The 17,359-nt window shown below is 43.7% G+C and overlaps 1 protein-coding gene across 2 annotated transcripts in view; it reads left to right on the top strand.

Annotated features, from left to right (window-relative positions):
• WLS (Wnt ligand secretion mediator) overlaps window positions 1-17,359 on the top strand; it is an 80,007-nt gene that overhangs the window by 49,406 nt on the left and 13,242 nt on the right. For both annotated transcript variants that reach the window (XM_089660754.1, XM_089660753.1), the window contains exons 5-8: window positions 849-985; window positions 4,996-5,164; window positions 8,217-8,314; window positions 10,088-10,151. In XM_089660754.1, the coding sequence (XP_089516880.1) occupies window positions 849-985; window positions 4,996-5,164; window positions 8,217-8,314; window positions 10,088-10,151 (468 nt within the window). The remainder of the gene's footprint in view (window positions 1-848; window positions 986-4,995; window positions 5,165-8,216; window positions 8,315-10,087; window positions 10,152-17,359) is intronic.

Below are 17,359 nucleotides of genomic sequence, written 5' to 3'. Positions count from 1 at the left end.
CCAGAGACTGCAGACACAGTACAGGGGTTGACCAGAGACTGCGGACGTAGTACAGGGGATGACCAGAGACTGCGGACGTAGTACAGGAGATGACCAGAGATTGCGGACACAGTACAGGAGATGACAAGAGACTGCAGACACAGTACAGGAGATGACCAGAGACTGCGGACGTAGTAGAGGAGATGACCAGAGACTGCAGACACAGTACAGGAGATGACCAGAGACTGCGGACGTAGTAGAGGAGATGACCAGAGACTGCGGACGTAGTAGAGGAGATGACCAGAGACTGCGGACGTAGTAGAGGAGATGACCAGAGACTGCGGACACAGTACAGGAGATGACCAGAGACTGCGGACGTAGTAGAGGAGCTGACCAGAGACTGCGGACCTTTGAGGAGGGGGGCGTGTACCCAAATTTGACAGGTACCCGCTCCCACTTCTGCGGAGTTGTCCTCCCCTCTCCCTCCTCGTAGTCTTGTGCGACCTGTCACGTGTCCCACAACGACTACGGGGCCATTCACAAAGCGCAGCGCTTCTCACGCATGCGCAGTGGGCACCCGGCTGTGAAGCTGCAAGCTCCCCCCTATACTTACCTGAGCCCCATATCGATCCAGAGATCCCTTCTCATTAATTACAAGTATGGGGGGGCACGTGACACTAGCCCCCCTGCTATCCTATATTGCAGCACTGCTGTCCTAGGCTAGTCAACAGGTTATCTTTATAATTGCCTGGTAGCTGCTAGATTGTGCCGACTCCACCATAGACCACCGGCTCTGCTCCGGGTACATTGCTTGTTTGCCTCTGATTTTTCTTTTCTTTTTTTTTTTCTTTCATTTTTTTCCAATGCAGACGATTTTCCAGAATGGAGGCTTTACCAGAGTGTGGTTTGCTATGAAGACATTCCTGACACCGAGCATCCTAATCATTATGATCTGGTACTGGAGGAGGATCGTTATGATGACCCGACCGCCTGTTCTGCTGGAAAAGTAAGGGAATAGTAAATGCTTTTTTAATATATTTGTGTTGTCTTAATAACCAGAGTCTGCAGATACTGCACCTTCAGTGACAATGGTCTATAGATACGGGATTGAAAAATAATTACAATATAACACATAGTTCTACAGTAAATGGTGTCAAATTAGATGAGCTTTTCAAGTATTGGGCAATCTTTCTAGGAACCGGTACATTTGGCAAGGGATGACGGTAGAGTGTACAATATTATGAAATGGTTGTCAAAGGACTGATGCTCCATGTGAATGGCTGTTAACAAAAGGCTGCAAATATTCAGAATTAAAATTTTGAATATTTTGGACCTTTGATTAACCACTTCCAGTCCGGACACTCTTACCCCCTTCCTGTCCAGGCCAATTTTCAGCTTTCAGCGCTATCACACTTTGAATGACAATTGCGCTGTCATGCAGCACTGTACCCATATGAATTTTTTAGCATTTTTTGAGACAGATAAAGCTTTACTTTGGTGGTATTTATTCACCGCTGGGATTTTTATTTTTTTTGCTAAATAAATGAAAAAGTCCAAAAATTTTGAAAAAAAAGTTTTTCTTATAAAATTTTGCAAATAAATAATATTTTATCATAAATCTTGATCAAAATTTATTCAGTTATCTTTTCAGTAAGAAATAAAATAACCCAAATTAGTTTATAACCAAAAAGTATAATTTAAAAAAAAATGTTTACATTTTTAATTTTTTTTTTTTATATTATTGTTTGTTTTTTTTTTTTTTTACATACTTGTCACCCTAGCAGTACAGTGTCACCATGATGACACTGTACTACTTGTGGGGGGTGATGAAGATTTTTTTTTTTTTACACGGATTGCTTTTACACCCATAAAGGCTGTGAAAGCAATCATTTCTCCTTCTCTCTGGCTGCATTCTTGCAGACATTTATTCAGTTATCTTTTTAGTAAGAAATAAAATAACCCAAATTAGTTTATAACCAAAAAGTAGAATTTTTTAAAAAATTTGTTTACATTTTTATTTTATTTTTTTATATTATTATTTATGGGGTTTTTTTTTACATACCGTCACCCTAGCAGTACAGTGTCACCATGGTGACACTGTGCTACTGGTGTGGGGTGATGAAGATTTTTTTTTTTTTTTACACTGATTGCTTTTACACCCATAAAGGATGTGAAAGCAATCATTTCTCCTTCTCTCTGGCTGCATTTTTGCAGACATTGAGAAATACTGAGAGCTGTGATTGGTCACAGCTTGTCACATGGTACAAGGCTGCTGTGAATAGCCTTGTACCATGTGACCTCTGTGATCATTCACAGATTTCACACGTAGTAAGCAATGATGTCAGAAGTGACATCTTGCTCACTACTCTGCATGTGATCACTGATTGGCCAATCAGTGATCACATGATCGGGACCTCACACAGAAGTCCCGTCCGACGTTTGGTGTTCCACTGTGTCTGGAGGACATAGCGGGCACCAGATTGCGGTGCTGCACACTCCCTGGGACCGCGCACAATCAGGGTGCGGGGAAGCCGTTTATAAACGGCCACCTGACCCAGCACTGCCACCGTCTGGCCGTTTATATACAGCGGCCGAATGGGAAGTGGTTAACAGCCATTCATATGGAGCATCTGCCCCATGACACCTATTTCATAATATTCTAAACTCTACCGTCATCTCTTATCAGATGTAACGGTTCCTAGAATGACTGTGCAATCCTTGGTGTCTTTTTGAATATGAACATACAAATATATCCCAACCTGGCAGGTTGACTCCCAACCTTGAGCTAGATAAACGAAGATTGCTCAGGAATGAGAATTGTTGCACACGTGTTACATTGGCTCAGCATGTCATATAAACTATTGTTGCAGCGCATATTGTTTATTTGGAGTATAGTAGAACGCGTAACGGTCTTGCGCCATCACCCTCTTGGCGTGCTGCTGCACACTTCTATTGCGTCAAATAGTGAAATCTAATTTTTTAACTATTATCTATTTGGTGCCAATTGTCAGTTTTTTTTTTGTTTTTTTTTTAATGTCACACTTAGGCTTTTTCAACTTGGCACTGCGTTCTTGTCCATATAGAATGGTTATTTGGCGCATCCAAAAAGAAAATCCAGTTTCTAGTTTTAGATTTAGTTAGAATGGGGAAGGCGGAGAAGCTTTCTCAGCTTTGTATTGATGTCGGTGTTCCCACTGGGGAGATTTCCCCTCATTTCCTCTCTTTAATATCATCACCTATACAGGAAGCAAGATGAAATTTCTTCCCCAGTGAGACACAGACAGCCATAAACTCATACAAAGTTTCAAACCCTTTACCATTCTAGTTGAAAAGTTGATTTTATTGTGCCTGTGTCCTGGCCAGGGGGGATTTGTCCTCGCTTCTTGTTCTCTCTCACAGCCATTGAGGGGCATAGCAGAATTATGATAAAGGTTATATTTTTTTCAGCCCCATCCAGAACTTAAAGCCAACCTCCTGACAAACCATGAAATGCATAGAAGTGAGGGGTTTTACCTGCTAGCATGTTTGTATTTCTGTCCTTTCAGTCCTGAAATGATAGATGTCTGGCTACATCATACAGCCCTGTCTGGCAATAGAAAGGACTTGATCAAGGCTGGATCCAGTCTGTCTGATGTGGGGGTGCAGTAAAAAATGTCAGGGGGCAGAGGATGGGAGTTCAGCAGGGCAGAGGACAGGGGGTCACTGCGGGCAGGGCAGAGGACAGGGGGTCACTGCGGGCAGGGCAGAGGACAGGGGGTCACTGCGGGCAGGGCAGAGGACAGGGGGTCACTGCGGGCAGGGCAGAGGACAGGGGGTCACTGCGGGCAGGGCAGAGGACAGGGGGTCACTGCGGGCAGGGCAGAGGACAGGGGTCACTGCGGGCAGGGCAGAGGACAGGGGGTCACTGCGGGCAGGGCAGAGGACAGGGGGTCACTGCGGGCAGGGCAGAGGACAGGGGGTCACTGCGGGCAGGGCAGAGGACAGGGGGTCACTACGGGCAGGGCAGAGGACAGGGGGTCACTGCGGGCAGGGCAGAGGACAGGGGGTCACTGCGGGCAGGGCAGAGGACAGGGGGTCACTGCGGGCAGGGCAGAGGACAGGGGGTCACTGCGGGCAGGGCAGAGGACAGGGGGTCACTGCGGGCAGGGCAGAGGACAGGGGGTCACTGCGGGCAGGGCAGAGGACAGGGGGTCACTGCGGGCAGGGCAGAGGACAGGGGGTCACTGCGGGCAGGGCAGAGGACAGGGGGTCACTGTGGGCAGGGCAGAGGACAGGGGCACAGCTCCTTCTCCTATCCCTGCACTGTACACAGCCTGGGCACAGGCATCAGAGCTTCTCCTGCCTAACTGAGATCAGTATAGTGGCAGGCAAGGGCAGAATAATGTCAAACTAGGGCAGTAAAGTGTCACATTAGGTTGGTATTGTGTCAATTTAGGGCAGTAAAGTGACAGGTTAGGGTAGTATAGTGGCAGGTTGGGGTTAGCTTTGGGGGGCGGGGGCACAACTAAAGTCTGGGGGGGCATAGCCCACCCCAGCGCCCCCCTAGATCCGGCCATTGACCTGATTTTTTTTCTGCTGCAGTAACACTTGCAGGTCTTTTCCTTCCACCAGTCTGTGATTGGACAGTAAGAAGAGAAACCGCAGACTGATGAGTTCATCACTCTGTTCTCTCCTTCTATCAGCATGTTTCTTGCACTGCTGCACAGCTGATTGGCTCCTTGTGCTGCTGCTCTTTCCCCCAGTCTTGAGTTCTGCTGTACAGGGACTACAAAAGGCTGATATGAAATCAAACTTGGGTACATCATTAAACATTCTTTTGAATGCAAGCCGTGCACTAATGAGCAGAGCTTAAATAATGGTTCTTCCGAGTTCACCTTTAAAAAAAAAAATTTGACTGGGGTTTTGGTATATTTGTCACGCTTCTGTTCACACCTGCAGTGTTTCAACTGATGAATTGTTTCTGGATGGAAAATATTTATCTTACGGTTATCTTTTAATCCGAACTTCTTCTTTCAGGGTTATCTTTACTCTGGGCATCTCCATGACTTTCATTAACATTCCTGTCGAATGGTTCTCTATTGGGTTTAACTGGACATGGATGCTGCTTTTCGGAGATATCCGCCAAGGAATCTTCTATGTGATGCTCTTGTCCTTTTGGATCATCTTCTGTGGGGAACACATGATGGTAAGAATTGAGGCTTGACTGGTAAGCTGAGGCCACCTTCTCCTACCTGAGGCTTCGGACCCAGGTCACTTTCCTCTACTCATTCTATTCAATCCTACCCAGCAAAATTAAACCTTTACCAAATTCCTGAAAATGTATAGTTGTTGGGGCCCTAAAGTGGTCCTGTTATCACCTAACGGCAATGTGAACAAAAAGCTGCATGGAAGAACGTCTATACTTTTCTTGTCCTCCTGCCTACATTTTCATTCTCCTCTGGTATTCAAGAGGTACCTATGGGTTGAAGAATCTTCTGCATCCGACACCTCAGGATATATCAGAAGCTTGGTCCCTGCCCCTTCATGTGTAGTGGTTTCTTCTTCTGGCCTCTACGACGCCATAGGACCCAGTTGTGTGACACTGGGGTCAGAAGGAGGAACCGGAAAACACAAAGGGGCCCCATGTATCCTACACTCCTGTGTCAGATACAGAACATTCTTTAGGCAATTGTATACATTAAAAATTGCAGAAAGTGGCTGTGCAGGCAGCTGGAGAGGTAAGTATTAAAAGCTATGTTTTTTTCTATACGTCATTTTTAAATTTTTGTTTGGTGGTGACTGGGTCTCTTTAAGGATTATTTCACCTAAATACGACTAGTCACCAGAGGCGGACTGACCATTTGGAAACTCAGCACTGCCCAAGGGCCGGGATCAGTAGGAGGCCCCATGAGATGCTCCTGGTACCTTTTTCATAGGCTTTTTTCAGTTTGGGCAAGGACACAGGGGCCCCATGATCCCCTATTGCCCGGGGGCCCCATGAGTTGTCAGTCCGCCCCTGCTAGTCACATAAGACTTGTGGCACTGATTTGACCATTATGAGGGCCTCCCATAATCCCTGCTGATTTTTTTTAAATTACAAAGAATGTATGAGGGGGAGCTGGAACTAAAAAAAAATAAAAAAAATAAAAAAATCTCAGGAGGACTGGAAGGAAAATGGGAATATTGGGAGGGAGATCTTACTGTTGCAGTGTCCTCATTCTGGTGCATTTGGTTGCAGCAACTCTTTAGTTCAAAAAGTTGTCTATAAGCCTACCAATTTTTGGTAATGCCCTGTTAGCCTTCCCTTAAAGCGGTAGTTAACTCCATTATATCACTTTCCTATTAGGGGCCCCCAGGTGGGCTATGCCATAATGTGCTTTTATGCATGGAATATTAGTACATTGCAGACTTGCCTGTCAAACGGTGCCCTCCAGTGCTACGGTGGGATCAATCTGGTGGGCCTCCAGTGCTTTCATCTTCACACAGTCTTCCTTCCAGGTTCTGTGCCTTCAGCCATTTGATAGGTCGGGACATGATGACGTCACTCCCACGCATGCAGATGGGAGTCACATCACCACGGCACAGATCGAGGCCGTAAATGTTTGCCGAGCTGCACATGTGAACATGACAGCTGACAGGCAGGAGGACTTATGGCAGAAGAGACTGATAGGGTCTCTTCTGTCATAAATACCCTGCCTGTCAGTAATTTAAAATAACTAATACGTTTACTTCCACTTTAAAAGGTAATGGGGGGGGACAAATAGATAACAAATAATATGCACACTCCGTATTGTAATTTATTGTTGTTAAAAATTTCCTTTTTTTCAATTTTCAGTTGCTATAATTTTCCTAAATGTCAATGCAATATGGAAACCTGGAGGCCTTCTGTACACTGGTAGTATACAGAGAACCTCCAGAAATGTAATTTCCTGCTTGTGTGATTGGCTCACTGATTTTTCCAGAAATCTGTACTAAGATACAAGTCACATTTTAGACATACTCTGCAACAGGAATTTCCGTTTTGGTGATATTCTCCCCAAGGAGAGGGAGCCAGATTATAATGATATAGACCCTCCCATTCAAAGTTAGTCAGCAAAGGACATGGGGAAACAAACAGTTATTGTGTCTGCTACAAAGTTTGGTAAAATACTTGCAATGTATATTGATTACCCAGAGGGGATTGTTAAGGTGTTACTAAACCCAGAACCCTGCATTCACTATATCTGGTCTCCCTGGACCCTGCATTCACTATATCTGGTCTCCCCGGACCCTGCATTCACTATATCTGGTCTCCCCGGACCCTGCATTCACTATATCCGGTCCCCCCGGACCCTGCATTCACTATATCCAGTCCCCACCGGACCCTGCATTCACTATATCCGGTCCCTGCATTCACTATATCCGGTCCCCACCGGACCCTGCATTCACTATTTCCGGTCTCCCCGGACCCTGCATTCACTCTATCCGGTCTCCCTGGACCCTGCATTCACTCTATCCAGTCTCCCCGGACCCTGCATTCTCTATATCCGGTCTCCCCGGACCCTGCATTCTCTATATCCGGTCTCCCCGGACCCTGAATTCTCTATATCTGGTCTCCCCGGACCCTGCATTCTCTATATCCGGTCTCCCCGGACCCTGCATTCTCTATATCTGGTCTCCCACAGTACACAGAACATGGAAATGCAATTATTTTAGTAAATATAAACTGCTAAATATATTTTCTCATCAACAGTTAGAGCAGTCTTGTGACTTCTGCTGAGCATTCGTTAAAGCTTGTAGGAGGAGTTTTCTTTCTGCTCTAGGATGACCTCTGCCTGGACAGTGCTGATTGGCCCTGTGCTGATCACATTCACTCTCCCAAGAAAAAAAAACCCTCTCTAGCAATACACACTAAACTGAGCATTTACAGAAGGGCTACGGATTCAGTCTGTATTATCAGCATGGGCATTTTGAACAAAAGGGGCAGAGAAGACAGGATCAAACAGCGTTTGTACACAATGTGGAGGATTAACCCCTTTAGGTTCCACAGTGAGTATAACAAGCATGCTTTACTGCATATACAGACTGATTTTCATGTTGTGGGTTTAGTAACACTTACACATTAAAAGGAAAGTATTATTATTGATCAACTTTACTTTAAATTTTTTTTATCTTTATGCACATTAATACAAATTTTTAGCTGGCGTGCTCAAACTTTCGATCCCCACTGTATATTACTAATCGTATAAGTAATTAAATTTTTTTTTTCTCCTCTATAGGACCAGTCTGAAAGAAATCGTATATCTGTATACTGGAAGCAAGTTGGCCCCATTGCTTTCGGCTCCTGTTGCCTCTTTGTATTTGACATGTGTGAGAGGTAATCCGGAGTTTTAATGTCCAGATTGCGCAAAGTCCAGGTTCACTTTAAAAATAATTCACTTTAATAACTTTTAGTAAGCATTTAGTTTATTGGTTTGAGTAAAATGCCAAAGATACAGTGTAAAAGTACGATTATGGATGCTGACGTCTTACAAGCGATGATATGACGATACTGCCTGTAGTAAAATGACAAAACAGGCTTTGTCTGTCACCTGGGTCTACAATCTCGTAATGACACTATTGATGTACATCTGTCAGTTTGACGATTTTCTGAAAACATGTATTTCAACACTGTAGCACGAGGGAGAAATTACTTGCCCCATTCTGTCCCTTGCTATTGTTCAAAAACTATTGAGGATGTCCTTTATTGGATAAAAGTGAGTTGAGTAGGGTTGGTGACCACAGACCAGCTCTCAATGCTGCCAGGAACTGCTAACATTTGATTTGGGGAGTAGGCCAGGATTTGTGGCTCTTGGGTACCAAAATGCGACCCTCAATATGTTATGGCATCAGTAGGAGCCTACTTTACAGTCCTGTTGATGGTTTCGCTTGGTTATCACAATTCAAGGTAGAGACACACACATCTCCAGATGTAAGCAGTTGATAAAGCTCCTAACACACCATCACAAAGTCTTCCACCACAATGTTATTTATTAGGATTGCCTCATTTCTTGTCACCTACTCATGTCACATATTTTCGGCCCTAAAAAGCACGTCCCACATTGCTTGGCTCATTTATTGGCCTAAAACCACTTTTCAAGTTTAACAGGGTTATTGACCTGTTGCTTTGCCTCACAGGATAGTGTTTGAGGGCTATTTCGGAGCACTAGATGTTGGAAAACAGGTCACATGCTCCCCTATACATGGAAGAACCATGTATTCTAGCAGGAAGTGATGAAAGTGACTGTCAGTGGAAGGGATGCGGGGATGGACTGAAGAAATACACCGAAGCCCCCATCATGGAAAGGCTTTTGCAATCCAACCATTCCAGCCCATGGAGCTTTTGAGCTCTGATGAAGAATGCCCAAGCCCCCAAAACGTGGGATTTTTATGCTATACTAATGTGAAGTGATTGGAAATCACCTTGGACCCTGTGGTCATTGGTTAGGCACTTAGTATTCTATTTTTGACCTCCAGTCTCATGACAACTGAAGGGGTCAAGTGATACTTTCATGTTAATACATTCCTATAATTCCACGATATAGATACTATATTGTGCAGGAGAGCTTGTGGCTAGGACTTTTCACACAGGTACCATAAAATTGAGGAAATAATGGTGTCCATACAATAGAGGAAAAATCATTAGAAAATCTGTCATTTGGACAGTTCGTTTGTTTTTCATCCAGTTATTGGGCACAAATAGAAAATCAGTTTTGACGTATTTGAGCCAAAAAATTGAAGGAAAAGTTTGGATTACTTCTGCTGAACGGATTATAAATTGAAAGGTTAATGTGTATTTTGCCCATTAAAAATCAAACTGTTTGTACTGCACATATGTGATTAAAAGGAATGAAAAAATTGATTAATTTATGTCCATTAACCGAATTATCATTCGAAATTTGGTCATGACATGATGGCAATATCGTTCTCTCGACCAAGCATTCGTTATTTGAAAAGTTCAAATGACTTTTGAACTCTATGGCCAACAATGGTCTAAGGGAATTTTACTTTAAAGGTGTATATCTGAGATACGTTTGTGGGAAGTGGTGTTGGGAGTTTATGGTGCCTATAAACTGTTTTATTGATGTGTTTTTCTCTTATTCTTACTCAGAGGAGTGCAGCTGAAGAATCCATTTTACAGTATATGGACAACAGATGTTGGTGCCAATCTTGCTGTATCCTTTCCTATCATCCAATATGGAATTTCAAGAACATTCAAAGAGTAACTTCAGACAAATAGAGTAGCTTGTCTGTATATACAGTATATTGCCAAAAGTATTGGGCCAGCCCTTCAAATCATTGGATTCAGGTGTTCCAATCACCTCCATGGCCACAGGTCTATAAAATCAAGCCCCTAGGCATGCAGACTGCTTCTACAAACATCTGTGAAAGAATGGGTCGCTCTCAGGAGCTCAGTGAATTCAAGCGTGGTCCCGTGATAGGTGGCCACCTGTGCAATAAGTCCATCAGTGAAATTTCCTTGCTACTAAATATTCCACGGTCAATTGTTAGTGGGATTATAACAAAGTGGAAGCATCTGGGAACAACAGCAACTCAGCCACGTAAAATGACAGAGCTGGTTCAGCGCATGCTGAAGCGCACAGAACGCAGAAGTCGCCAACTGTCTGCAATTCAATAGCTAAACACCTCCAAACTTGGTGTGGCCTTCAGATTAGCACAACAGTGGATAGAGATCTTCATGGAATGGGTTTCCATGGTCGAGCAGCTGCATCCAAGCCTTACATCACCAATTGCAATGCAAAGCGGCGGATGCAGTGGTGTAATGAACGCCGCCACTGGAATCTAGAGCAGTGGAGATGTGTTCTCTGGAGGGATGAATCACACTTCTCTGTCTGGCAATCCGATGGACGTGTCTGAGTTTGATGGTTGCCAGGAGAACGGTACTTGCCTGACTGCATTGTGCCAAGTGTAAAGTTTGGTGGAGGGGGGATTATGGTGTGGGGTTGTTTTTCAGGGGTTGGGCTTAGCCCCTTAGTTTCAGTGAAGGAAACTCTTAAGGCATCAGCATACCAAGACATTTTGGACAATTTCATGCTCCCATCTTTGTGGGAAGAGTTTGGGGATGGCCCCTTCCTGTTCCAACATGACTGCGCACCAGTGCACAAAGCAAGGTCCATAAAGACATGGATGAGCGAGTTTGGGGTGGGGGAACTTGAGTGGCCTGCACAGAGTCCTGACCTCAACCCCATAGAATACCTTTGGGATGAATTAGAGTGGAGACTGTAAGCCAGGCCGTCTCATCCGACATCAGTGCCTGACCTGACAAATGTGCTTCTGGAAGAATGGTCAAACCTTCCCATAGACACCCTCCTAAACCTTTTGGACGGCCTTCCCAGAAGAGGTGAAGCTGTTATAGCTGCAAAGGGTGGGGCCAACTCAATATTGAACGCTACAGTCTAAGACTGGGGGGCCATTAAAGTTTATGTGCATATAAAGGCAGGCTGACCAATACTTTTGGCAATTTAGTGTATGTTATCATTGCAAAAGAAAATTCAAAATTTTTTTTTAAATTGTTTCATTTACATTAACTGGCAGCTATTTTTCTTTTCTTTTGTGTAGCAAAATTCCATTGGTCTCTTTCTATTACTTCAAATTTGAAATGGGGTTGAGAGGTGACTGTGCTGGCTGTTGAAATAGGAGAGTAGGGGAAAATCTTTGAAGGGTCGGTTTATAAATGTTGGCAAATTGCCTTGGAGCATGAGCCCTAAAAAAAAGCAAAGTTGTCACCAGGGGCGGACTGACCATTTGGAAACTTGGGCACTGCCCGAGGGCCCGGGGTCAGTAGGGGGCCCCATGAGATGCCCCTGGAACCTTTTTCATAGGCTTTTTTTCATATTGGGCAAGGACACAGGGGCCCCATAATCCCCTATTGCCCGGGGGGCCCCATGAGTTGTCAGTCCGCCCCTGGTTGTCACTCAACGCCTTGCCCATGTCACCCTCTCCCTCCTGGTCCTCACAAATCCTCCTTTCTCTTCCCCTCCTGAATCCTCTTCTTTTCTTTTGTCTTTCTTCCATTAGGGCACACTGGGGACAGATGCATCCATATAAGGGGAATGTGTTCCCAGATGGCCAGCCTATCTTGTAATTGGCCTGAGATCAACTCCAGCAAACAAGTACACAATTGCACTATTGCGGTCCTTTACTCCATGGCCTCTTAGGCAAGATTGGACCCCGGATATATTATCTTTCGAAGTTGATAATGTCTTTAGATATGCTGCCAGATACAACTATGTGCCTTTTGACCTGTCCCCAACAATGTGGTGGAATATGGAATACTCTTCTGTATCTATTTTTAAAATTAAAAGGCAACTCTCATATTTCCATCCTGATAGGTTCTGTTTAACAAGTGATTGGAAAAAAAATCTTCTTTACGCTTAATTACTTTTGGTGACAAATCTAGATTTTGCGTACCATAAACACAATTTTTTTTTTTTAATTAAATGTATATACATTAAAAATGTTTAATTACATTCTGTCTGCAATCTGTAGATTGTTTCCCAGCTCTATGCCCTGTGCTGTGGAATTTTTAAACTTCACTTTTATTAGGTGTGCGTAGCAGTGCGGTCTCCAACAATCAAAAACTAATCTGCTTCCTAATCATGCAATCACTGACACATTGAAACATGTGAAATGTGGGTTGGGGCTGTTAATGTACAAAGAAATATACAGTATATACAGTGGGGCAAAAAAGTATTTAGTCAGCCACCAATTGTGCAAGTTCTCCCACTTAAAAAGATGAGAGAGGCCTGTAATTGGCATCATCGGTAGACCTCAACTATGAGAGACAAAATGAGAAAACAAATCCAGACAATCACATTGGCTGATTTGGAAAGAATGTATTTGCAAATTATGGTGGAAAATAAGTATTTGGTCAATATCAAATGTTCATCTCAATACTTTGTTATATATCCTTTGTTGGCAATGACAGAGGTCAGACGTTTCCTGTAAGTCTTCACAAGGTTGGCACACACTGTTGCTGGTATGTTGGCCCATCCTCCATGCAGATCTCCTCTAGAGCAGTGATGTTTTGGGGCTGTCGCTGGGCAACACGGACTGTCAACTCCCTCCAAAGGTTTTCTATGGGGTTGAGATCTGGAGACTGGCTAGGCCACTCCAGGACCTTGAAATGCTTCTTACGAAGCCACTGCTTCGTTGTCCGGGCGGTATGTTTTGGGATCATTGTCATGTTGGAAGACCCAGCCACATTTCAGCTTCAATGCCCTTGCTGATGGAAGGAGGTTTGCACTCATTCATTCTGTCCTGTACATGGATCAGTCGTCCTGGTCCCTTTGTGGAGAAACAGCCCCAAAGCATGATGATGCCACCCCCATGCTTCACAGTAGGTATGGTGTTCTTTGGATGCAATTCAGCATTCTCTCTCCTCCAAACACGACGAGTTGTGTTTCTACCAAACAGTTCTATTTTGGTTTCATCTGACCATATGACATTCTCCCAATCCTCTTCTGGATCATCCAAATGCTCTTTAGCAAACTTCAGACGGGCCTGGACATGTACTGGCTTAAGAAGGGGGACACATCTGGCACTGCAGGATCTGAGTCCCTGGCGGCGTAGTGTGTTACTGATGGTAGCCTTTGTTACGTTGGTCCCAGCTCTCTGCTGGTCATTCACTAGGTCCCCCCGTGTGGTCCTGGGATTTTTGTTCTTGTGATCATTTTGACCCCACGGGATGAGATCTTGCGTGGAGCCCCAGATCGAGGAGATTATCAGTGGTCTGTATGTCTTCCATTTTCTAATTATTGCTCCCACAGTTGATTTGTTTACACCACGCTGCTCGCCTATTACAGATTCAGTCTTCCCAGCCTGGTGCAGGTCTACAGTTTTGTTTCTGGTGTCCTTCGACAGCTCTTTGGTCTTCACCATAGTGGTGTTTGGAGTGTGACTGTTTGAGGTTGTGGACAGGTGTCTTTTATACTGATAACAAGTTCAAACAGGTGCCATTGATACAGGTAATGAGTGCAGGACAGAGGAGCCTCCTAAAGAAGAAGGTACAGGTCTGTGAGAGCCAGAAATCTTGCTTGTTTGTAGGTGACCAAATACTTATTTTCCACCATAATTTGCAAATAAATTCTTTCCAAATCAGCCAATGTGATTGTCAGGATTTGTTTTCTCATTTTGTCTCTCATAGTTGAGGTCTACCTATGATGCCAATTACAGGCCTCTCTCATCTTTTTAAGTGGGAGAACTTGCACAATTGGTGGCTGACTAAATACTTTTTTGCCCCACTGTATGTATGCCCCAATAGATTGGGGCAGAGGCCATTTTTGTACTGTTGATATACTGGTGAGGGGGGGTGCACTAGACATCTTGACTGCCATTGTGCTATATGCTGGGTGTCCGGTGTACCCCTGTACCTTTTAAGGAGGGGTGGGCTCCATCAGCCAGACCTTCCCTCAGTCTATCCATTATGATATGATGTGCTTCTATTATGGAGGCTCTCAAAATGTATAGAGTTAGGAACTGCGGATATACTGGGGTGCCGTGAAGAGGCTCTGCAGCTTACACATATATTTTTGCAAATGTGTGCTAACTAAACCCCTGTTTTTAATACAAACTGTTAGACAGGACAATACAGTTTGTTTGCAAGATGGTCGGCAAGGTGAGCTGGGAAGTTTTTTCTTTTTTTGTTTGACATGCATTGCCCTTCCATGTGCTCCTTGCTGTGAAGGCCAGTTATAGATTGGGGCAGTGGCCATTTTTTTTACTGTATCTATGCATTAAAAATGGATAAAAAAATGTTAAAGAAAAAAAAATTACTAATTTATTTAAATCATGCACTGGGTAAAATAAGTATATGGTCTTTCAGAAACAATGTAAAAATTGTTTAGGTACTGTAGATAATTAGATGCATGTTTGAAACGAATTTCTGTTTATGGTTTTACGCCAAAAGATTTGTCATTTCAGCCATCCATTCTTCTAATGTATATCTCTGCTGATCAAAAAGATCATCTGTATATTGTTAAAGTGATATTAAAGGCATTTTTTTTTTAAATAACAAACATGTCTATTCTTCCATTGAGCTATTGCATTCTGATAGTGGGGAGACTTCCCCACCATCAGAATACACTGATCAGCACTGCAGTCTATGGCCTATGGCGCTGATCAAGCAGAGAAAATATAACAAGGCGGTTGTACAGCATTGAAGAGTAGTTTCTGCAGAACTGGGTGAATTTTGGTTCATGAATGGCAAACCTAATGCCACTCTGGCTTTCTAATTTGCAAGCTTGTCCCAGGTCAGACAATCCTGAAACTGGGTAATGTCCATTTTCAGAAGCCATTGCAATAGCACCCCACCACTTCCACCAAGCCCCCCACCTCCCTCCTTCCCGGTGCTTCTTTTAGGTTTCCTATAAAGGGTTAAGAAAGCACTGTTAAATAGTGTGAAAGCTTGCCAGGGGGGCCTGTGAACACTGTGGGCACTTAGCATGTTCCCTTGAGCATTCCTTTCACACCAGCCAAGTGGAAGTGATAAGTCTTAGCTCAGCTCACACAAGTGTGCTTAATGAATTCAATTATTTATCCCCATTCCTATCACATCCAGTAACACTGATTTCATGTCAAGTGCTGGAGCAGCTATGTATTACGCAACCATCTTTCTTTGTTTTTTTTATTTTATTTTTTTAAAGTGAACGGTATAAGGTTTACATAACGGCTCAGGATTTGTAACATTTTCCATGTATAGTTGTGAGAAAGTATAAACTAGGGATGCACCAAAATTTCAGCCACCGAAACATTTCGGCCAAAAATAGCCCTATCAGCATTTTGCCGATAGGAAAAATTTAGCCGATACAGGGGACTGTGTGTACTGCAGATGTGGGGGCCCCCCCCGGGGGAGGAGAAAGGCAGGAGAGGAGCAGTGTGTACAGTGACTGGCTGTTACTACAGGTCAGTGCCAATTTTTAAATGCAATTGCCGTGTTTTTTTTTCTTTGCTATAGCTCAGAGAATCAGCTGTCACTTTCCCTGAGCTAAAAGAAACAAAGTTTCTTTTTATTTTTTTCCCCAAGCTGAAAGAAACAAAGTTTCCTTTAGCTCTGGGGAAAGTGACAGCTCATTATCTGAGCTATAGTGAAGAAAAAAAAAAAGAAAAGCCGGCAATTGCATTTAATGTCCGGCACTGACATATAGGGGTTTATTTACTAAAGCTGGAGAGTGCAAAATCAGACTCCCTTCTGCATAGAAACCAATCAGCTTCCAGGTTTCATTGCCAAAGCTTCATTGAACAAGCTGAGGTTAGAAGCTGATTGGTTTCTATGCAGAAGGGAGTCTGATTTTGGACTTTCCAGCTTTAGTAAATAAACCCCATAGTGACAACCAGTGAGGGAGCCTCTCTGTATACACTGCTACCTCACTGTATACACTGCTCCTCTCCTGCCCCCCACCCCCTCCCCCCTAAAAAGATGGCCTGTCACTCATATGCTATCACATAGGGGAGTATTGGTCCCCTATGTGATAGCAATAAAATCATAAGCTAAAAAAAAAAATTAAAATATACATGAAAGTAGAAAAAAAATACCAAAAAATTGGAGCCTCCCCACCCGCACATACGCAGACATTTGTTTCGGTTCGGTTTTCGGCCACATGCATTCTGAATTTTCGGTACCAGAATTTTCATTTCGGTTCATCACTAGTATAAACAGACAAGTTGTCGTGGGGGGAGCCAAAAGCCCCTCACTGGACTAATGTGAAGCATAGTAGATCCTTCTTAGAAGTCATCTCTATTTGTTCCATCACAAAAATAAAGGTGTTATTTCTCATTGTAAGATACTGGACAGGGCCATACAAATTATTCCTTCATGCCCTTTGGCCAATTGTACATCCAGAGATGCTGGTTTACAGCACATAGTACAGCCTGATATTATAGAACCATTTGTTCCAGATTACATACTGTTGTCTTGTTGCTCTTCATCAGTGCACATAAACCATGGTTTCCTTGGAGTAGATCTTGGGGACCAATAAGAAAGTATAACTCAACAGGTTATGGTGAGGTGGACCAAAAATAACTGAAAAGCCCTTTAACCCATGTATGACCGCCAACCACATATGCAGGGGGCAAATGGGTGGGCTTTAAAACCCACATTCCGCACATATGGGTGCCAGATGTTTATGTACGGAGACCAATGGACCGCTCTCGGTCTGGACTAAAGATCATTAGCTGGTGGGATTGGCATCTGATTATGCCCTCCATGTGTTCAGGATGGATGCCAGGGTGGACAGAAACAGGTTTATGAACTGTGTGATGTGCAGTAAAACCTTCTCAAAACAGAAGATACCTACATAACTGATTCCTTTACAAATCCCGTCGTTTTAGGATAGTTCTGGATGTACAGTTGGCTAAGGGGCAT

The sequence above is a fragment of the Staurois parvus genome, unplaced genomic scaffold (assembly GCF_062004578.1).
Source record: "Staurois parvus isolate SC_StPar_1 unplaced genomic scaffold, SC_StPar_1.0 ptg001270l, whole genome shotgun sequence".
Lineage (NCBI taxonomy): Eukaryota > Metazoa > Chordata > Amphibia > Anura > Ranidae > Staurois > Staurois parvus.
The sequence above is the reverse complement of the archived record's forward strand: the minus strand, read 5'-3'. Positions and strand labels throughout refer to the sequence as shown.